This window comes from Podarcis melisellensis, assembly GCF_964234715.1.
Source record: "Podarcis melisellensis genome assembly, chromosome: 2".
NCBI classification, from domain to species: domain Eukaryota; kingdom Metazoa; phylum Chordata; class Lepidosauria; order Squamata; family Lacertidae; genus Podarcis; species Podarcis melisellensis.
In genome coordinates this window covers 66,484,864-66,508,493 of record NC_138529.1, presented here as the reverse complement: position 1 = coordinate 66,508,493, position 23,630 = coordinate 66,484,864, and the positions used below count along the sequence as shown (strand labels likewise).

Genomic DNA, 23,630 nt, shown 5'->3' with positions numbered 1-23,630 from the left:
AATCAGGTGGCAAAGCCTGCAGGGAGCAAGTTCTAAACTGCTCTCTGCAGCTCCCAGTCAAGACCTTTGCTGATGTCTGATAGTAATGGGGAAGACAGAGTAGCATAGATCCAGCAATTAATAGCTCCCTCTTGTTTAATTTTTGGCTGCTGCCTGTACTGTCTCTGGACAATGTGAAATCTGATGATTGAGTGGGAGCTGAAATAAGCTGGGCATTCCTTTAACGTAGTATTTAAAGGGCTTTTTTTTTCAGGGGTGCAACAAGAATGTGGATATAAGACCAATGTATCTTAAGGAGGTGGACTTCTAAAAGAAAATGTCAGGAGGAGGCCTTTCACTCTGCCAGAGACTTGTATGTTAGCTAATTGAACAGCTACTAGCACATTTCCTTGACAGATCTCTAGAGGGAGCTCAAATGTAACTAACTTGTACTAAGGGTCCTCTCAGACAGAGGATGAATCCCAGATCTTTGTTCTCCCTTAACTGTAGTGCTATGGAGGTGGAACACAGGAAGGGATCACCCTTGCTGCAGGAATGATTGTAGCAAAGGCCATTATGTGCACCCATTGGCAACTTTGAGTTTTAAAAACAGAAGCTATGAGCTCCAGTACTAGAAAGAGGGAGTGAAAATAGAGGGAGTGCTAAATATTATGGGTCTGTTAGCTGCTATACAGAGAAGGATACCTTGTTTAATGTTTTACTTCTCTCCCTCTCACTCACTCTCTCTCCATCCTCCATCCCCAGTTTTCAAAAGCTACATAAACACTCCTCCTGAAATGACATAGTGGGGACACTCAGCTGCTAAGCACTGAATAAACAATGAATTAACTTTCTGTAAAATTACAAAGTGGTACAGGCTAAAGTTTTGGGTGTCTCAGGGGCAGGGAAGTGCTCCCTCCCAATAAACCATGATCCCCAGATTCACAGGTTTCTCTTTTGTGGTATATTTACATATATGTTACATAGTTTTGTAACTCTAATTACGGTACATTTTAATGTTATTTCATTATTGTTGTTATCCTCTGTTTTCTTTTGTTTCTTTCCCCCCTCTTTTCCTTTCCTTTCCTTTCCTTTCCTTTCCTTTCCTTTTCTCTTTTTTTCTTTTTACTTTCATCTACTGTAAAAATTTCAATAAAAAGGTTTATTTTCTTTTTTGTATGTACGTTTCTGGCATTTGCATAACCTGTGATATGAGGCAAAATGTACAGGCAATGTTTTCCTTATTTGTGTTGTGAGAAAGTAGCCTTTGTTTGTTTATTTGGAGTATTTGCAGCCCCCCACCCTCCCTGAAAAATTCCTCCCGACGCCCGTGGCTAGAGTGTGTCTCTTGTCACCAGTTATGCCATGGACACTAGCCAACCAATTCTTGTGGTGCATGTTGTGGAGCAGCAGTTCACATGGCATTCCCAATTATCAATTAATAAACTAGTGCTTTTCTCTGTGAGAAAAATATACATACTGAGAAATGGTGCCGAAAATCCACCACCTAAGGTTGCCACCTTTCCCCCTCCTTAACGACAGAATCAGCTATATTTTGGCTCCTAAGGACAGAGCCAGAAAGCTTTTGATGCAGATTAAGCAGGGCATTTGGACAGCTTTGTGAACCAGTTGTTCCTGAATAGATGTTGGCTATGGATTTACCAGTCCCGGCTTTCCTTACAAGCCCTTCCTGAAGTAGCAGGTCCATAGCACGCGTCTTCTGAATCAGATGCTGTGAGCATTCTCTACCATGGGGTGGAGCTGCTCCCTCTTCCCCAAGCCTTTGCACATCTGTGCAATGGAGCTGTGAGGCTTGGCATGTGCTGTGCAACGCTGAGCAGCTCAGCTAAGAGCTAGGCAGCAACATTTCCCATTGCTGTTTGTCAGCAATTTAGAGTTACAAACCAGCCTTGGCTCCCCAGGCCCCCAGGAGACTTCAGGGTCTTTCATCTTCCTGAGCTCCATCTCCCTCCTTCTTTACTTCTGTGACTCATTTCCACTTTGCCCAAACCAGCCAAGCCCTTCGCACAGCCAGAAGCAGTAGAGTGGCTGGTTGCTGCTCGGGGAAGGGAGGGAACCTGCACATGGCAATGGCCCTGTTTGAGTGCTCTGGGTAAAAGCAGGTTGTTGTGTCTTGGTCACTTGTAGCCAGGAGATGAAGGCATGATGTACAGCAGGCAGGCATTTTCCCTAGCCTTCTTTTAAAATACAAATGGGAAACCAATGGTGCTGGCACTGTGTCCTGTTGGCTGCAAAGGCACGGAGAAGAAAAATAAAAGCAGTTCTGTTATAGGATGTGCCTGGAGGAGTGTCAGGCTAGGTTCTCTATTAGATCCAGTTTGTCATTCAGCAGGGCTGGTGCCAGTCTTTCGTGGGCCATTGGCAAAGCGCTGCTGATGGCTGCTGTCCCCAGTGGGTATTCCTTACCACTTGCTGCTGCAGCAGGTGCCACCACTGCCATTTACTCCCTTCCTTCCCCCTGGGCCTGGATGTGGCAACCATGTATGGTAGAGGAAGCAGGGCTTATCCTTGCTTGATCTGTGCCAGCTGCCCGATATCTTAGGTTGCTCGAGATGCAGTGCTTGATGTCAACAATGAGTGCTGCATTTTGAGCCATCAAGGATGGTCGTTGGCCATTGTGCACCAGAGCTGAGCACCAGTTTGAATCCCACTCCAAAGCATTGCTCTCACCAGCTGAGGATCTATCCAGGGGGGAGCTGAGTGGAAATGGCAAAGTGTAGCAGCAAAAAGTGGGGCTCCCAATGCAGTGGTGGGATCAGCAGGAATGCCACCCAGGAGCTTCAATGGGAGTGGCTCTGGTGGATATTGGTCCTTCTGGGTGCCAGTGCTTGACCATGCCAACCTCTGATGCTGGCTCTGTCATTCAGGACCCAGAATGGGAAGGGCCATAGCTAAGTGGCAGAGCATCTGCTTTGCATGCAGGGGGTCTCCAGGTTCAATGCCCACCATCTTCAGGAAGGGCTGGGAATGTCCCCGGCCTGAAACCCCAGAGACCCAATGTCAGCCACTGTAGCTGGGTGGACCTTTGGTCTAACTCAGCAGAAGGCATCTCTCTATGTTCCTCAGAGGGAGCAAAGGATCACAGCACAGATTCAAGCACAGCAAAGCTCCAGAGAGGGTGATAATTGAGATGACAAACTGCCAAAGTAAGCTGCCCACCCCAGGAAGGGCACTGATCCAGAGTTTTTCTAGGGTGTAGCTCTCATACCGCTTTGTGTAAAACTGTTGGAACTGGTGAGAGTGCCTTTGAACAAGTGCAGAGTGCCTGTTACTTCTGAGGAGCCGCAACCAAGTTCCACACATTTAGAATGATGGAGAAGGAGATGAACTGGACACTGTCACTACTTACAGCCTGTGAGTGGAGTTAGTAATGCGCAACTTATTTCTTATGCTGCCTGAAGCCTCTGATCCAAAAGCCGAGGTTTGCAATTTTTTTAAAAAATGTTTACAATCCTTATGATTTGCAGAAATGACAGAAAAGGTGATGCTGCACTCCCTGGAGCCGCAGTGAAGCTGCTCTGGATAAAAAAAGGGGCTCCCAAAGATACACTCAGAATAATCATACACACACACACATTTGTATCTATACAGTATCTTAGAATCATAGAGTTGGAAGAGACCACAAGGGCCATCGAGTCCAACCCCCTGCCAAGCAGGAAACAACATCAGAGCACTCCTGACATATGGTTGTCAAGCCTCTGCTTAAAGACTTCCAAAGAAGGAGACTCCACCACACTCCTTGGCAGCAAATTCCACTGTCGAACAGCTCTTACTGTCTATATGTATATAACATACTCTAAGTAGGGCTCTTTATGCAGCCAAAGCAGCACAATTCATGCACAAAAAGGAGGTGTCAGCAGACTTGGAGGTACTACAATATTTGCAGAAGCACAAAGAAAACAGATAGGGGAGTAATCAGAAAGAATTTCTAAGCCCAATGAGGACTGAGCATGCTCAGTGGGCACAGAATGCTGACATACTCTTCGGGTTTGGGGTGAATGTGGAGGAAAACACTCTGTGTGTGTGTGGAATGGGACAGTGTGGCCAGAAACCAGAGCAGAAGCATTCCATGCTGCAATATTTTGTTGCAGTTTCTACCTTTTAAGGATCTGGTTGCATTTCCCTCTAGTCAGGATGTACTGGAGAAGAGAGCTTTGCTGGTCTACCTGTGAGTTTCTGGTTTGCACCTCCTGGGAGTCAGAACCTGGTCTAATGAGCTAGGCGATTGTGGAAGACAGAGGAAACAGCCCCAACGAGAAAGTCAGTGAGTGAAAGGTGACAGGTATTTGGGTTGTGAGCTGAGAGAATGTTTTCCTTCCCTGGTGGGACACCTGTCACTCTTCTTTCTCTTTCTCTTTCTCTCTCTCTCTCTTTTGCAGAAAGGAATACAGTGGAGGTGAAGTGAGATTTGATGTGCTCTGACAGCAGAGGTAAGCAATGAGAGGACAGGTTGCAGCAAAGGGAGTAGCAAGCAGAGAAACACTGTGCACAGCTGCCTGCCTGGTTGACTGTCCAGGAGGGAATGGCTCCCTGTGCTTGACCGGGAGGAAGTGAGCATTGGGTAACAAGATTTTTAGCCTGCATGATCAGCCGGACCATCTCCCCACAAGTGCCTTGTCTTAATAAGCACTAATTGAAGCTTCTGAGCTTCCAGGCAGTAGACTCCTTAGCAAAGTTTCTTGGTAAGAAGAGCTCAGTAAATATTTGGGAATGCACAAAATGGGAACATTTGCTGCTCCTTATATATAAAGCTCTGATTGATTGCTACACAAACAGAACAATCTGTACACAAACAGATTCTGGTGTCTACACAGCAAGGATTGTGGGGCTAAAGGGGGCCTTTAGAGTCATCCATGCACTCTCAGCACACCTAAACTGTTTAGCATAACTTAGCAACCAGAGTTGAGCATTGCTTATCAGCACAGGATACAGAATCATAGACAGAATGCTAGAATCGGAAGGGACCTTGAAAGGTCCTATTCCCTTCTGAGCAGAGACCTGTTTACCAGAGGCAAAACTGGTTTGAGTATATGTAAACACATTGAGAAGTGAGCTCTCCTGTAAAACACATTCACCCCTCCCAAATAATCTGCCTCAAGCTAGAGGTCCACTAGCAAGAGCATAATGCAATGGGGCTTAGAATGGATGCTGAGAGTAGGAAGGGAAGACTTACCCCCTAGGGCCTGCTTCATCACGAAATCCATATTGCCAACTGAATTAGTGAGCTCTAGGCAATGGTGGAATTCTCATTCAGTGTTGCTAGTGGGAATCTTTGGGTCAGGTGCTACCTGGAAAGGAAAGGGGGGAAATCAGGTGAGTATGACTGAGTAAAACAATCCCAGCCAGGCAATGGACTTATCTGTCTCTCCACTTTGCGTATGGAGGAACAGTTAGCCCAATGCAGAACACAAAACATACATTAATTATTTGTGTGTGTGTGAAATACACATCAGTCCAGAGAGACAAATTCCATGCCAGATTTTAGCCTTGTTTTTATGACATATTAAAGTATTTTTTAAAAAATTCTGCTTTTATATATATATGGCTGAAGGCAGCCATAAAAAGAAAAAGAAAACACCACCAAGACAACCATTAGCTTGATTTGTGTATTAAAAGTGAAACATTAAGAACATCACTTAGGCCAAAGGTCCATCTAGTCCAGCCTTCTGTCACCAACAGTGACCAGCCAGAAACTCCTGGAAAGCTTGCAAGCAGAGCCTGATTGAGATAGCTTGATCGGATGCAAGTTCTCCAAATTCAACAATCAGAGATACATCTAAACAGAATCAGAGGTCAATGAACATGGGTTTGCCTAGACCTTTAGCAATTTCAATGTATACTTTTGATAATATTGTCCTCTGTTTCCCGTTATTGTTAGTTGTAAGCGGCTTTGAAGTGCTGTCTGTGTAGAGGGAAAATGGCATTAGAATACACAAGAAAAGCACTTCGTGGTAAGACCAAGCATCCATCTAGCCAAGCAACCCCCTTTCCCACAGTGGTAATCAAGCAGGGCATGACAGCAATCACATTTGTCACACTTGCCCCCGAATTCCAAACCTGGCATTCAGCTACATACTGCCATTTATCTGTTAGGGTTAAAAGCCACTGATAGATCTACTCTCCACAGAAGTATCTAATGAATCCCATTTTAGAGCTCTATCGGTCATGTGCTGTCACTATATCTAGTGGTAGTGAATGCCAATTGTGTGTTGTGTGAGTTAAATTAATCAATTAATTGCCCAGATTGTGCATTGTGTGAAGAAGTACTTTTCTTTGATCTCACCTGACTCTGGTGTCCTGAATCTACTAGCATCTGAATTGACAGCGTAAAATTAGCAAGTCCAATTCTTAGATATCGGGCTACTGCAGCCACTGAGCAGCGCTGTCCTCTGTGGATTCATTTAATCCTATGCAAAGGCAACTAAGCCAGTGGCCACCACTCTATCACAGAACCAAATAACTGAGTTAAGGTGGGGGACCATCTAGTCCAGCCCCCTGCAATGCAGGAAACTCAACTAAAGCGTTCATGACAGGTGGCCATCCAACCTCTGCTTAAAAATGTCCAAGGAAGGAGAGTCCATCATGTCTTGTGGGAGTCTGTTCCACTGCCTGACAGCTCTTGCCGTCAGAAAGTTCTTCCTGATGTTTAGTCGGAATCTCCTTTCTTGTAACTTGAAGCCATTGGTTCAGGTCCTACCCCCAGGAACAGGAGAAAGCAAGCTTGCTCCATCTCCCTCCATCGTTCCTCAGAAGACTTGGTTTAAGCCAGTGGCTTCATGCTTATAGAACGCAGATATTTCATAACCCAATCTTAAGATACCGCCCCCTCCCCTGCTTTGGAGCACACTTTTTCCAGTGCACTGCACCTAATTTATTTAATGGGCACAGTTGTGCAAAGTTTTAGGGAAAATAAAAACTGGTGCTTATAGTTCCAGGAGAAGAAACAGAAAATGCACAAAATTTGAAATAGGCAAGCAAAGTATATAAAATGTAGGGAGTAGGGAGCAATATGTACCTTGCCCAAGAGAGCAGGTCTATGCTCACTTTCCTAGGAGTAAGCCCAACTCAGTTCAGTGGGATGCACTTCTAAACAGAACTTACAGGAATGTGCTGTAATTGGCTTTTGTTTGGGCCAGTGCCATAGCTGCAAACAAAAATATAATGAGTATGCCCTTCTCTCTAATAGGAAGCACCATAGCTGCATTTCAGCATGGTAAATGGTAAAGTCCAGTCAAAGGCCACTGTGGGGTGCAGCACTCATCTCGCTTCAGGTTGAGGAAGCCAGCATTTGTCCACAGACAGCTTTCTGGGTCATGTGGCCAGAATGACTAAACTGCTTCTGGCACAATGGGACAGCGTGACGGAAGCCAGAGCGTACAGAAATGCCTTTTACCTTCCCACCACAGTGGTACCTATTTATCTCCTTGCACTGGTATGCTTTCGAACTGCTAGGCTGGCAGAAGCTGGGGCAGAGCAAAGGGAGCTCACCCCATCGCACGGATTTGAACCACCAACCTTCCGATCAGCAAGCCCAAGAGTAGTTTAGACCATAGACAGAAGTAAAGCAGGTGCACCTTCCCATGCTTCTGCTTCTGGGGCAGAACAAATCTAAGGGCTGGTTTGTGCCTGTGTGCCTTTCACTCAGCAGCTGCAGCATCAAGTGACAACATGCAGGTTTGTAGAAATCAGTCATCGTAAACCTAACACCACAGGCAAGGATTTCCTGCCACCTCTTAGTGGCACAGTTTCAGTGGAAGCAGTTCATGTCATTAGTCATCTAGTATTGAGGACTCAAAGGATGTTCTGACTGAGCCAAAACTCAGGTCGAGTTAATTAACTGTGCATTAGTAGTTCTGAGTTGATACAGATGTCTTTTAAATCCAAAACCTCCACACAGAAGCTTATATTTGGGGCTTAATCCAAGGGTCGGAAGCTTGTGACCCTTGCTGGACTACACCTCCCCTCCCCACAACTATAGGCTATGCTGGCTAGAGCTGATGGGTACTGGAGTCCGAAAGCATCTGGAGGGCCATAGGTCCCCCATCCCTGTCTTAATGGGAAACAAAATTCATCTCCAGATCTGTCTTCAGTTCCAGAATCTCACATAGGAAAATGCCTGCAAGACTCTGCATTTAAACATGTGCAGAGTGTGTGTCTCTTTTTCACCACTGAGCAACCTCAATGAACCCACACACATTTGGAATCAAGGGAAAGGACTCCTGGTCAATTGATGTGGCACTCAGATACATGTGGGCTCTGAAATCTTCTGTTTTAGAAGTTAGCCTCTGGCGGAGTTGAATATTGACTGTCTCTAGAGCTGGAAAGAATCCACTTCCCACTTGAGTCAATGTCCAAATTCTAATTTGCTTTAATAGGCCGGAATGGGATGGGGAATTTTGGATTTACCTTTAGGTCACCTAGCTCACCTAGCAGGATATCCTAAACCTAAAGCATCTTGTGTAGATACCTGTCCACCCTTCTACTGAAAACAGACAAGAATTACATCCTGGCTTAAACTGCTAAAACACTTTATATTGCTAGATGGCTTAGTCTCATGTGGTTCCTAATATAGTTGCACATGCCATTGGAAATATCCCGCCTACATAGTAGTCTTTTAAAATAGCTGCAGATGTAAATTTACTAGCTGAAGGGAGGCAATTTTAATGTATTTTTACTACAGACGCAGGCAGATGACAATACACTAACCTCTTTTGTTCCTTTGCACATTTCCCTTTACTTTCACTTAAAATCCAGATTCCTTAAAAACAAAACCCCAAAAGGTTGAACAGCAACACCAGCGAGCTGCTCACTGTACTTCTGTAGCCAAGTTTAAGATGCTTCACAGTTTGCAGAAGACTCCTGCTGCGTGCATAATCTGAGGATTCTACTTGACGCAAGAGGAAATACAGGATGCAAGTTAGCAGGGAGTGCAGCCTGGAAAGGCAGCAACTGAGCTTGTGTCACAGATCAGGAGCCTCCAATTTTTGCTTTCCCCTCTTTACTAACCGATTTATGAGATCAAAGGTGAGGTTAAACAATGCCCCATACTCATATACGAGGACGTGTGCATGTTGTAATGTGAAAAAGTCTTCTATACCAGTGTGTTTTGTAACATCCCCCCGCCCCCAGCCTGATGCGTACAACTGGAAGTGGCTGCAGCAGGAGTCAGCTTCCAGATAAGTGTACTGGCCAAAGACTAATCCTAAATCATATGTATGCTTACTTGGAAATAAGTACCATGAAATTACTCCAAAGTAATAATAGCATAGGATTACAGCTCTTGGCATATTCATTCTCGCCAGAGCTGTAAGTACAAAGGAACACAGGCAGTTGCCTTATACTGAGTCAGACCGCTGGCCTATCTAGCTCAGTATTATTGACATCAATTGGTGCTGGCCAACAAAATATGCCCAACCTGGGCACAGCATGGACTCCACCACTGAACTTTAGCCTTTCCCACCCTTGCTGGGCCTGCTAAACATCGAGGTAGGGCCAATAGCACATGCTCTGCATGCAGAAGGTCCCAGGTTCAATTCATGGCATTACTAGGAAGGGTTGGGAAACACTCCAGTCTGGAACACTGGGTGGACACTGCCAGTCAGGGAAGGTGATGCTGAGCTGGAGGGATGAGAGCTCTGACTCTATATCAGACAACTTACATTCGACTTACTTAAGTGGGCCCATTTAGTACTACCAGCACAAACCTGAGGCCGTGCCTCTTCTTTAAAGGAAAAGGCACAAGTAGTATTATACATGCGAGGAAATGTATCTCTGAACATGTACAAAGTGTTTCCCTCTCACCACTGAGTCACTGCAGCCTGTCCACACACATAGAGAATCAAGGCACAGGCCTGCCTTAAGAGACAGATAGTGGGGCTCCCATGCAAATCTCAGATGTAGTGCCTCTGCCTGAATTTTTTTTTTTTTTAGAAACCTGAAAACTAATAGCAATATTCCTGCACCACTGCCAAATCTTAATACTACATCTAATTTCTTTTTTAAAAAATCTTTTTTTATTAAAGATTTTCTTGGGTTACAGAAGTATATAAATCGTCTCTCTTTTCAGATAAAAGAGTCATTCTTGCAGATCAGTTATATTTGATGTGAGACTTTAAAGTTGTATACAGTGTCATTGTCTTTCTTTCTCTCAGGATAAGGATCTGTATCAACATTTGATACAAAGTCCTGCTTAATTCTCCAATCGTTTGAAGGTTCCTTCTGCCACCAGTCACTGGTCACCACTCTGAGCTACAAAATCATCTCCATTGACAGTGAACATACTTACCCTGCTCCATTTAAATCTCCATCAACACCATTCCTACTGAGTAACTTCTTCAGTCTTTGGCTTATCATCTTTCTGCTAGGAACCACGGGAATATTAAACTCACAATGGAAACATTTATCAGGAACATTCTCCAGAGAATGAGGTACATTTAGTTGCAAAATCCGGTCCCCCGGGGAGACTTAAAGCGTATGCTTGTAAAAGACCAGAAAGTGTCTGAGTAGGCAATGCTTGTGCACTTAGTCCTCGGCAATAAACTTCTACCTTTTATGGCCACTCTGGTGATTATTGAGGAAAGATCCAACACTTTGTGGGTTTTGTGTGGGTTTGTTTATTCTACAGGCAGAGTTTGATAGAACTTTAGGAAAAAATGTGCTGATGGTAAGGGCAGTTTGACAATGGAACCAATGACCTAGAAGGGTAGGTAGAGATCTCTTCCTCAGTGAAGGCCATCTCTTGGGGGTGTCTAGCTTTGGATTATCTATGTCAAGAAGGGACCCGGACTAGATCTCATGTGTCCCATCATTCTTTGATTTATTACACCACTGCCGCCACCACACTGAGAGGCCACTTTTCTCCAAGAAGCTCAAGGTGGTCTACATGGTTCTCCCCTTCTCATTTTATCCTCAGAGCAACCTGGTGACGTAGGCTGAGAGAAAACGACTAGCCCAAGGTCACCCTGTGGGTCACCCAGGTTCTTGCCCACTGCACCATAGAATCACAGAATCATCAACCTGTAGAGTTAGAAGGTACCCCAAGGGACATCTAGTCCAATCCCCTGCAATGCAGGAATCTCAGCTAAAGCATCTAGGACAGATGGCTATCTAACCTCTGCTTAAAAACCTCAGTGGAAGGAGGGTCCACAATCTCCCAAGGGAGACTGTTCCACTTCCAGAATCTCCTTTCCTGTAGCTTGAAGCCATTGGTATGAGTCCTACTCTCCAGAACAGGAGAAAACAAGCTTGCTCCCTCTTCCATGTGACAGCCCTTCAGATATCTGAATATGACTATCATATCTGCTCTGAGTCTCCTCTTTTCCGGGCTAAACATACCCAGTTCCTCCAACTGTTCCTCATAAGGCTTTGTTTCATGTGGGCTCTTGTGTTGTCCTTCCTCCAAGGAGCTCAGAAGCACTCACTGATTGGGCCTTTACCCTCAGGAGGTGGGACCCTGGTGTAACTGCGTTCTCTGAGTGAGGCTACTTTAGTAAGCACATTCTTTGCCTCCTGGTCCAGCCAGCCAAAGATCAGCTCATTCTAGGAATATAGCTTTGAGGACATGAGTTGGAGCAGCCTGGAAACAGCTGCCAATATGCAATGCATCTTGAGCTGATGGGACATGAACAAGGATTTTGGCTGTAAGCCAAAGCATGCCCTGATATTATGGCAATGATTCATACATAATGGAATTTGAAAAGGAATGAAGGGAGATCCAGTTCCTTCCCTTCTCAGGAGTTCATTCTGCTAAGATTTCTTTAAGCAAGCAAGGTAGAATCATTTTTTTTTTACCTGTTCAGTTCGATTAGGAGGATTAAGGTAATGGCGAGTGGGGTGGCATTCCTAACATCACAGAACTCTAGGTGTGAGAGTCTCAGAAATTCATGCAGCTGAATACTAGAGCTTAAGGATTTGTTATATGCTGAATAACTCTTCATATATTAGTGTATAGTAGGAGACAGCTTATCAGACAATTTATTGATGCTCACACCCATAACTATGAGAAAGAAGAGAAAAATCTCTAGATGCATGCAGCTGCGCACTTTCTTAAGACCAATGCATTTCAAATTAGGATCTTATTCATAGGCACTTTAAACACAACCAATCCTAATCTGTAGTCTCCAGTGACTCTGATGCAAAGCAGTTCTGCATAGTTAAATAAATACATCACCAGCCCCTGATTCCTAATAGACAAAGGAGCTGAACCCAACACATTTTTAATGCCTCCCTGGTCAAACTAGTGGGATTAGTTTGGTAATCATTGTGCTTACATGATTCAGTTTGCAGACCATCAGCTTTGCTCCAGTGACATTGCTATGGACTTCAGAGCAGGGGTCAGCAACCTTTTTCAGCCATGGGCTGGTCCACTGTTCCTTTGACCATGTGGTGGGCTGGACTATATTTTTTGGGTGGAAATGAACGAATTCCTATGCCCCACAAATAATCCAGAGATGCATTTTAAATAAAAGCACACATTCTACTCATGTAAAAAGACGCTTATTCCCGGGCTGTCCGTGGGCCGGATTGAGAAGGCGATTGGGCTGCATCCGGCCCACGGGCCTTAGGTTGCCTTACCCCTGCTCCAGAGGAACATAGGGCTCATACCGACAGTCAAAATTCGCATGCTACTCAGCTCTTGGGAGCACACTTCCTTTCTCAGAAAAAAAAAATCAGCAGCTTTAAACAATAAGAGCTACAATGTAGATGCATTTGCTTGGAGCAGCTCCAGTTACAGGAAGCTTGATTAAGAGTTGTATGTTACTCCAAAACTAGTGTGGTGCCAAAGTAACAAACACTAACCTGATGATGAAAGAAACTGATTTGGCAGAGCTTAACCTGGCTCATTTGCCCTAATCTTGAAAAGCATGGGATTGTTGGGATATCTTCCTCAGCCTGTCACACTGCTAGACATGGGTTGCTGCAGTAACTACCCAATCTCTGTGATGTTGCGTCGACAAGTCACTCCAACCTGTCTAAGCCCGTAATTGCTGGGGCGTGCTGGGGTGAGGTATCTGTATCTTTAACTGTGTGCATTTGCCACTGAAACAGAAAATAAGAACCTCTCTCTACAGATCTCATTGGGAATCGTCTGTGCATGTGTGTGTGTTTCCCGCTTCTGCCAGCTAATCAGGTGGCATCCCCACTCGATTGATCCTGCCCCGTCTCACATAAATTAGCCACTGTTGCTTCTTGATAATTAAGTTCATTTTGGCAAGGCAGAGAACACTGCTGTGGTCTCAGTTGCGGGAGATAAATAGCTTGTAAGCAGGATGAGAGGTATTTCTCTGCTTTGCACATAACTTGAGTTTGCTCCTCGCCACAGGGCTCTCAAAGCCCACTGCAGAAGCAGCGCTTGTACCTCTAGCCCATTGGCACTTCTCCCCTCTTGAGCTCTGATGCTACGCTTTGACACAGTCAGATCAAAGAGGGTGAAACTCATTTAGGAACACCGAGGACGCTGTTCATTACTAAGGCAGACCATAGGTCCATCTAGCTGGGTATAGCCCCACAATGAACGGCAATTGCTCACCTGAAGTTCAGACTGGGGACATTTCCAGCCCAACAGATTGTGTGTGTGTGTGTGTGCTGTGGGTGCCATGGCCCCAGGTGCAATTTTGAGAGGGGGCGCAAACAGGTGCCCGCACAGCAGGCTCCTTCATTGGAGCCTGGCTCCATGCCAGAAGGAGCTGTGCCTTGGCTGCAGCACTTGTGCAGCTCTGCCCTGAACAAGGGGAGAAGAGCAGTCCATGGCACACCTGGATTCGGTGGCAGCAACTCTTCTGACCTGACGGCTGAGAGCAGGAGAGGCGGCGGCAATGCTGCTGCCCACCCTCCTTAGCCGCAAGGCACCACGCGGCCGGCTGCAGTAGCTCTGCCACCAGGTCACGTCTGACCTGGTAGTGGAGAGCAAGGGGGAGAGTGAGTGGCAAAGCTGCCACCTGCTTTCCTCCGCCACGGCCTGGCCATAGCAGCTCTGCTGCCAGGTCAGGCCTGAACTGACCGCGGAGAGGAGGAGAGTGAGCAACAGCTTCCCCACCTCTCTCCTACCCTGAACTATGGCACGTGGGAGGGCACCCTCTGCGCTCCACCCCCTTGGGGGCATGCCCCATGTGCTTGCCCCGGACAGTGTGGGCATATGCTCCGCTGCTGCAGCCCAAGCAGGGTTACCAAAGATCGAACCTTCGGTATGCAAGGCAAATGCATTACCACTGAGCTACAACTCTTCCTTTTGAGAGGGGTGTGACAACTCCCAGGGATGATAGGAAGCAAGATCTCTTCATGAAATCCAAGTTATCATTAAGGTAGCGCTGGGGTTTAAACCACTGTACCACTTGGGCTTGCTAATCGAAAGGTCGGTGGTTTGAATCCCTGCGACAGGCTGAGCTCCCGTTGTTCGGTCCCAGCTTCTGCCAACCAGCAATTCTAAAGCACGCAGTGCAAGTAGATAAATAGGTACCGCTCCGGTAGGAAGGTAAATGGCGTTTCCATGTGCTGCTCTGGTTTCACCAGAAGCGGCTTAGTCATGCTGGCCACATGACCCAGAAAAACTGTCTGCGGAAGCGGACAAACGCCGGCTCCCTCAGCCTGTAAAGGGAGATGAGTGCTGCAACCCCAGAGTCATTTGTGACCAGACTTAATTGTCAGGGGTCCCTTTACCTTTACCTTTATTAAGTGATAGTCCTCCAGGCACTTCATTCTGGAGTTGTCCTGCTGGTATACATTTATTTATTCTGGGTTAAAAACTTTTGCAATTGCACAATTTGCAGATGAATTTCTTTTAGAACCACAGCTTTAGAATTGGGTGGAATCACCTTCCATGGAAAAATTAATTCCAACGTAAGGAGGCAGGAGGAGATCTCAAAGGTGGAACATCTTCTCCACTGTAAACCATGTGGTGCGAGAGGTGTGAGTTTGCATTGGGGTAAATGAGGCTTGGAAAACGAGGCCTGCTGGAAAATAATAGATAAAGGCTAGTAATAATAATAAGCACAGGAACCACAGCCATTGGAGATGGAAAAGGCTGATGAGCTCATCCATGACAACTGCCCACCAATGCAGAATAAAACTGGCTGATCATGTTTCTAGCCTACAGACCATCTGGCTGGCTACAATCCCCCTCCCCTTGCAACCAGCAGTGTTTCCATCTTGCAACTTGCAGAAAAGAGAAAACGATACAAATTAAAATTCACAATTAAAGCAATTAATGATGCATTCTAGAAGGGAAAAACACAGGGCTTGTAGGGGCTATCATTTTTTGGACTAGTATTCAAGACATGGGAAACATGGAATTGTGAGCTATACAGAACTTTCCTGAGGGTTCAAGCGTTCTAAGATCAACTCCCACCCCTCTACCCCAAAGTTAACCAGTCAACATGAGTTTGGTTCAGCTAAACAGTTTTTCAGAAAGAAATGGGGGTGAATAGCAAGCAGGCACTTTAGTTAGATTACAAACTGTCTGGCATTGCTGGATAAACAAGGTTACATTCCTCATAGAAACAAGGTAGACTGCCCTCCCCAACTGTTTAAAGCAAAATACAAAAAACTTTCCCCCAAAGAGATATAATTAAACCAGCTTGCCCATCTTAAATATTACTAGGCCAACACGGTCCCTTATAAGGCAAAAACTGTTTTATACAAGTAGCCTTATTATCCACTGTAAGGGGAAGACAATAAGCAAGCCCTGTCAATTTTCAGAGGTGGCACTCATTTCATTTGCGATGTGATTTACAAGCAAGAGTCTTCTTCTTCACCGCCACCGCCACCATCTATATCACTTTTCATGTCAAAGTGCTTTACAATCCTTGTCAAATTTTTCATGCTGATGTAGATCACAAGTATCTTTATCTACTTGGATGGATTTAAAAGAGGGTTGGACAAATTCCTGGAGGATAAAGCAATCAATGGCTAATAGCCATGATGGCTATACTCTGCCTTCATGGTCAAAGCCAGCAATGCTTCTGAATACCAGTTGATGGGAACTGCAGCAGGGAAGAGTGCTCTTGTGCTCAAATCCTGCTTGTGGTTGACCACTGTGAGAACAGGATGCTGGACTAGATGGTCCATGGGCGGAATCCAGCAGGGGCTCCTTATACATTTGGGAAATAGAGGCTGAGAGACAACAACTCGCAAAAGGCCACCCAATGAGCCTACTAATGTTAATGGGATTTGAGCCCAGATCACCCCGGTAGAATGCCATTGCTCCATCAAAACCAAACTGGCTTTCCCTGCTGATACTTCATTATGCGCACAAAATGGAGTGAGAAGGCAACAGTTACATATACACAGGAATGAATGGGAATTGAAGTCCAATGACTGTTCATCATGGTAAAATCAGGGGATTGCGCAATGCTAAGAAATATTGTAAAAACCTCCCCCCTTGCATTGAGTATTTTGCTTGGACACAAGCAGAAGTAACATCTCAGATCACTGCAGCAGAATGGTAAGGTGCAGGTTTCCAACAAAACAAATACTGTACTCAACCTCCCAACCAAGTGCCATATGGAGTCCCATCTGCGGAGTTAACAGCTTGAACCCTGTGTAGGGCAGTGACAGTGTAGCCCCTGTGCAGACGTGACAATAATACCAATTGCTCTGGCCTCTGGACAAAGAAGATACTCTGGCTGTCTCCGGTTCTTGCAAAGACATTCAGAAGTTAGAATCACCGAGCTCTTTATTTGCATTGCTCTGCTGAATATACAATATCTCTCTCTCTCTCTCTCTCTCTCTCTCTCTCTCTCTCTCTCTCTCTCTCTCACACACACACACACACACACACACACACCATGTTAAGAGACTTCCAGAAAAAAAGTTTTGAGAAATAGTCACATACTCCGGGCCAAATTCAGGGCTGGTCCTGTCATTAGGCAGAGTGAGGTGACTGTGTCAGGCAGCAAATGCTGGAATGGGGGACAGTGGAGAAAGCCTCCTGGCTGTACCCTAATTCTGGGGGACGGAGCTGTGTGTTGTGTGTGCCACAGGACCTGACTTGGACCCTTATAACTGCTGCCCTCAGGTATGGTGGAAGACAGAAGCCTATTGCCGATATTGAAATTAAGATTCAACAATCAGTTCATAAAATTAGGTTGGGTGTGTGCCATCTTGTCCTTCATCTCAGGTAGCAAAATGTACAGTGGTACCTCGGGTTACAGATGCTTCAGGTTACAGACGCTCCAGGTTACAGACTCCGTTAACCCAGAAATAGTACCTCAGGTTGAGAACTTTCCTTCAGGATGAGAACAGAAACAGCATGGCTGCAGCAGGAGGCTCCATTAGCTAAAGTGGTACCTCAGGTTAAGAACAGTTTCAGGTTAAGAACGGACCTCCAGAACGAATTAAGTTCTTAACCCGAGGTACCACTGTATTGTGCTGGTCCTGGACTAACTAGATGTGACTTAAGTGAATCTGTATTTAACATGCAGGTCTTTTAAAAGATGCATACAGCACCAGTTGGGTGGATATGCGTTGATCATTAACAGGATCACAGCTGGTGTAGGTGGAATTTTTAACACTTTCCTCCCTTACTGCAGTCTTGGGGAACCCCCTTCCTTCAAAGCTGGTATTTGCTTTGGGAAGGAAGCTTTTGTCAGCAGGAGGATTTTCCCTCAGATAAATACTAGCTTAAGGGGAGATGTTTTCCTTAAGAAAAAGAGAAGAAAGGGTTTAATTCTCCCTCCATGCCTGCTGGGAATGCAAAGATAAGTTTAACAGTCACATCAGGTTAGGCCCTCAAAGACCACACACACTTAGAATAATAAACATAAACCCCTTCTGGGTGTTAAAACCAGCAGAAAGAGTCCTTTCATAGTTCTACCACCCTCAGTTGGTTGAGTGTGTGTGTATGTGTGTGTGTGTGTGTGTGTGTGTCAACCTAGGAGAGGGCATTCTATGTGGCAGTCCTTAGGGCTCAGATTTCAACCTCCCCATCCACCTGGCACCTTCATTATGCAGTTTTTACCCTGACCTTTGAACCCTAAGAGTGATATTTGCAGGACCAACCCCATTAATGTGGCTGTAATTTGTCTCAGACTGTTTTTACTAGTATATTTTAAATTACTAGGACATTATGGTGAAGGGCTGGTAACAAATGGAATGAGCAATACTTGTAAGGACATCAGCACTTGCAAAGTGGGAGGTGAGCATTACAGTGGTACCTCAGGTTACATACGCTTCAGGTTACAGACTCCGCTAACCCAGAAATAGTACCTCGGGTTAAGAACTTTGCTTCAGGATGAGAACAGAAATCATACTCCATTGGCACGGCGGCAGCAGCAACAGCAGCAGCAGCAGGAGGCCCCATTAGCTAAGGTGGTGCTTCAGGTTAAGAACTGTTTCAGGTTAAGAACAGACCTCCAGAATGAATTAGGTACTTAACCCAAGGTACCACTGTAATTTGCTGCAAGCATGGAAAGAGGAAACTGCTGTCATCGGTTTCCCAGGTCAGACAGTTGTGGCAAAACAGGTACATGTGCCACACTTTGCAAGTGATGAGGTCCTTATGGTTTTTCCAATGGGGAGGTAAATTACATCAAAAAGCATCCTGCACAAAGAAGCCTTCAGATGTAAAAAGTTTCTAAACACACCACCTGCATCAAATAGTGTGGAGTCCACATTATATCCCAAACACAGTTTTTCTCTCTCATACACATACGTCCTTTCTCTCTTTCTCATACAAACACACACATCCTCACTGTCATGCACAGGCCACCAGGCTCTCCTTATAATAATTGTATTCTCTGCCTCAAAATATATATTCTTTTCCAACAATGCAATTCCCTCTCTTTCACCCACCCACACAGAGTCTACCAAAAGCCATATGTTCAGGCTCTATCACATAAAACGGACACGTATAGAGACATACACACCCACAGTTTCTCCCATGCCGATTATCTCAAGCACAGCACGCTCTCTTCCTCCCCCACAATTTGTAGAGAAAGAGACCCTCTCTCATTCCCTCCCTCTGTTTAGAATTGCTCCACTGTCTCCTAAGCTTCATTTTGTGTGTGTCTGCGCATTAAGGCCACTAAAATTCCAAAATGGGGGGGCAGGGGAAGAGCACGAAGGTGCATGTGAAGGAGTATTCTGAGGGTCAGTTCACAGGACCATCAGGCAAATGGTGATGGGTGGAAACCATCACAAAATTCCTAGCGATCCTTGCTCCCTGCCTGTGGCTTTTATGCAATGCGAAGGTACCATCGCACCAGGATTGTATGTTTCACATTCTGCCACAGATTCCTACTGAGAGCGGTTTTCAGTGTGGTGTAAAATCAATATAAAATTGTGTCAATACTGATGCCTGTGCATGAACAGTTCATCCTGGGTGGACAACCCACCTTTGAACTATCTCAAGTGGATTTCTTTCAGCCACCACATGCACAATGGCTGTGCAAATTAACCTTTGAAAAACTGGAAATACTTTGAAAATCTGCATTGGGGTTGGACTAGATAGCCACCAAGGTTCCTTCCAGCTCTAAAATCCCATGATTCTATAACCTCATGACATTCTGTGAGCCTGTGAGCCCAGCTAAATAGGGCTCATAAGAGTGAGAAGCACCATCTGGTCACACTGCACAAGTTGCAAAATGGTGTGGGAGGAGAGACTCCATTTGGAAACCAGCCCCACAGTGGTCTGGGTCTAATCTTTAATCCCCAAGGAACCACCAGTAGTGTGGCCTTCAGCACCTGCCCAGACTTCTTAAGCAATCTTTCATCTCGGTGCTCTAGGAAGAGAGCTTAAGAAGCCAGAAAGATTTGAATTTTCAGCATAGGTAGATTTGAGGTTGTTTGGCACACCGCATTGCACCAAACACCAAGTTCAGCAAAAAGTTACAAAGGAGAAAGGCAATAAGTACTATGCTTACACTAAAAATGTTCAACTACCATACCAAAACATGTTAATTTGGCAAACCACCTTATAGAATTCTTTTTTGTTTTGTTCTAAGGACAGGTCTGTCCAACCACCAACAGATGCACTCTCCGTAAGAGAGTGTCTTGCAAGTGAGTGAGTCCGTCCTTGTCCTTCTCTTTAACAGGATGGACAGAATAGGAAAAACAAATTCTTGACCCACTTGGACCTGGATGCAGGCTCCCTCTTTTAGAAAGAAGACCAGTCACATTATTTTAAGTTCAGCTCTTTAATCCACGGCTGACTGGTTCCTTCGAATTTGCCTTATTTCAGCTGCCACAGCTGTTGCCCATCTAGTGCTACTGTCTCCAGTACAGAGGAGTTGCTGGAAATCATAAGAGGGGAGGGTGCTTCTGTGCTCAGGTACTGCTTGTGTGCTTCACATGGAAATCTAGCTGGCTACCATGAGAACAGAATGCTGGACTAGATGACAACTGGACTGATCTGGCAGGGCTATTCTTAAATTAATTTTAATCCTCCCTCTATGCACCTTAATTCAGTCACTAATGAGAAATGATCTCACTGTCAGCCTGATTCTCTACAGATGGAAGTTAAAGGATGGTAAATGAAACAAAGACACAATCAACTACTTTTGGAAAGAGTCGCCAGCCAAGCTATGACTAGTGTTTGTGGTTTGCATCACATGAGTAATCTAGGATGAGACTATATTAAATAAGCTTGCTTTGTTTACATTTTGGGAGACAAGCATATGGCCAGGTGTGATGGAGCCATAATGTGTATTTAATAATGTATCCAGGTGGTGATATATGGAAATACAAACACACATGCATGTAAGTGGTGCATGAAGAGTGGAGATTCTGAATTGACAAACAGGATGTGTAACAGAGAAACTATTACAGAAACTACGCCAAATAAATGATTATATGGTGTGTGTGTGTGTGTAAAAGAGAGAGGGAGAGAGAAGGGGAATTGAGGCAGGTGGAAGATGGAGCTAGAGACACGATCCTTAGTAAGGACTCACTAGGCTCAGCTCCAAATCCCATATTCAGTGCTGGGGCTGAAGCTCTATAAGATGTAATTAAGGAGAGAGGGTCTCTGAGCATGAACAGAACACAAAACCACAACTGATGTTAAAGCAACTGCTGACAAGTGCATGCACAGAAAACCAATGTGGGTGCATGAAAAGCTGAAGCGTAAGTGTCAGCACTTGCTATCACGTCTGAACCAGCTCTAAGTGACCACAGGCCCCCTCTGCATCTCCAGAATTACAGGGGAAGGACTTCTAGACTAGAAAGTAGAGATTCCAGGTAGGTTTGAGCCCAGGACTTCTCCCCACACCCCAAAAATTAAGAGTGGTGAGCCAGAGTTTCACAAGTGACACAAGGATCCTACACAGTGCCCAGATGCCAAATGGTGCCCGATAACTGTTAAACAGCAAAAGTGGCTAATGGCATATCACACATATTCCAAGAGTGGTGCATGACATGTCAGAGTGAGCAGGAGAAAGATGTATGCAGCATTATATAAAAACAGCAGTTGTATACCTCCTGTAAATTATGCACCATAGGACATGTGAGGAAGCATGCATGAGAGAATTTAAAACAATGCAAAGGAGTTAGGTGTTAGGTCAGGTTATATTAACTGACTTTGACACTGGAGGTACATGGAGTGTCCCTGTGCATTGGAAGCCATAGAAAACAGGATGTGCATGACTGAGATGTGCAGCATTGCATTCCATGGGACTACATGCACACAAAATGTAACACATCAGTGTTGTATGGCAGCTGTGTTCATAGGATGTCATTTGTTGTGCACTGTGTGGAACAATGGCATCTTGATGTTGAAGAGAGGGGGGCTGAAAGGGTTGAAGAATTATGTCTGCATTAGATGTGCATTTGTGAGATGTTTCTTTTTTCAAGGAAATTATGCAGAGGATTATGTGTGCTGGGGGAAAGAACTAGGCGAAATAAAATGGAACAAGCAGCCGGGAGAGAGTGAGAAAGACTGGAGAGATATAGCTAGGGATGTTTCTGCTTGATATTGTGAGTCAAATGTATGATTTAATGGACATTTTCATAAGTGTTGCTTGCATCATTTTTTTCGAAAAAAGAAAAGTCTCAAAGGTTATTTAAGTGTCATGTGTGTGAAAATTGCCCTTCTGTGTATGTGCACAAACACATTCCACACACTTTTAATTCCCTGGAATTAAAACGACCTAGTCCAATTAACCTGAATGCATCTAAATGGGAACCTGGGCTTAAGCGGATTCCTAGGGATCAGTCCCTGCAAAGTGTCTGTAATGCCTGCGTGTGCCTGAGATACACAGTGTGTAAAAAACTGCGTGCGTTCGTGTTTGTGTGTGGAAAGAGAATCCTTTGCTGGTTAGCATATCTGCCTTCTGGGGCTGTTGGTTCTGGCACCTGGTGCATTTAGCCAGGAACTCCGGCAGCCCTCCTTGCCCCGGGGATGAATGAATGCAGCCCGTCGAGTTTGCCCTGCCTTTGCACGCTTTACTGCCCTCCGCTGAGTTTCTAAAGATCCCGAAGAGGGAAAGCAGAGCGGAGCTGCGGCTGTACCAACCGCTAGCAGAGGAGCCCCAGCTGCTTCGGGAAGGACATGCAAGGGACCCAGCCCGAGTTAAGGGCGCGGGGAGACCACCAACCACAGGAGTCTTTGGTTTGCCGGCGCAGTAAGGAAGGCAGGCGCAAATCTTTGGCCAAGGGTCAAAGTCCCTCTCTGGAAGCCTGTCGGAGAGGTGAGCGGGAAAAAGAGGAGACTGTCTAATAGACCGAGCAGGGGGTACTTGACCCGCTCTTAGCAAATCATCATCATCTTCTTCTTCTGCGCGTTTCCAAATGACACTACACTGACGACCCGAACCGTGCCCTGCGCCAGCGAGCGGGAGGGAAGCCACGAGAAAACTTGCTTTGCTTTTTATCCCTTCAAGCACACATGGATGGCTGCTCCCCAGCCCCAGCCCCGCCGCGACAGAGCCCGCACAGAGCCAGAGAGCGAGGAGGGCTCCTCCTGCCCCACTGGATCGCTGGAGCTGCGCGGCTGCCTAGCAAACAGAGATCTCCCAGGCAAGGGCAGAGAGCGAGGAACCAACCACTTGGTCGCAATCAGGTGCGACCGCGATCGGCCAGAAGACCATGGAGCTCTGGCGATCATCCCCGGCGGATTTGCTTCAGCTGCAAAAGCGGGCAAGGTCCTGGTTCGGTCCGGGTTAGTCTGCTAGCTGGCTAGAAACTGCCTCTGGGGCTGAGACAGAGGCGCACGCAACCTGTGGGTCAAGTCCCAGAGGCAGGCGATGGGCGCAGAGGGGTTCCGAGGATTCCTGGGAGTTGGTGTGGCGTGGGCGGGTGTGCGCCCACTTGTGGGTTTCTCTCCGCATTTCCTTGAGGTAGGTCTCGTGTACCATGCGCGGGCGTCTCTGGAAGAACGCATGTGTGTATGTGACTTAGCTCGCGTATGGTTTAGCGCCACATGGCACCCCCTCGCTCCCAAGTTCACCCCCTTCCCTAGTACCAACTCTCCCGCTCCGACTGGGCGGCAAATAACGCACGGCTGTCCCTAATCTTCTACCCGCGCACCCCACCTTAGCCAACCGTCATCCGCACTGCCGAATTATTAACATGCAGAGCAGGAGACAGGCGGGCGCCCGCGGCTCCGCTCGGACGTTCAGCGCTGGGCAGCGGGCAGAGATCGCCACCTGCTGCGGCGAGTCCCTGAAGCCTCCGCTCCGTAGGCGAAGCCCGGAGAGGGCGAA

The 23,630-nt window shown here is 46.0% G+C and overlaps 1 protein-coding gene across 4 annotated transcripts in view; it reads right to left on the bottom strand.

The window, feature by feature from the left end:
• Nucleotides 1-23,630, bottom strand: part of CPLX2 (complexin 2) — a 128,300-nt gene that overhangs the window by 11,238 nt on the left and 93,432 nt on the right. For all 4 annotated transcript variants that reach the window (XM_081901160.1, XM_081901159.1, XM_081901161.1 and 1 more), the window contains one exon: nt 5,174-5,288. In XM_081901160.1, coding sequence (XP_081757286.1) covers nt 5,174-5,204 — 31 coding nt within the window. In that variant the 5' untranslated portion in view covers nt 5,205-5,288. The remainder of the gene's footprint in view (nt 1-5,173; nt 5,289-23,630) is intronic.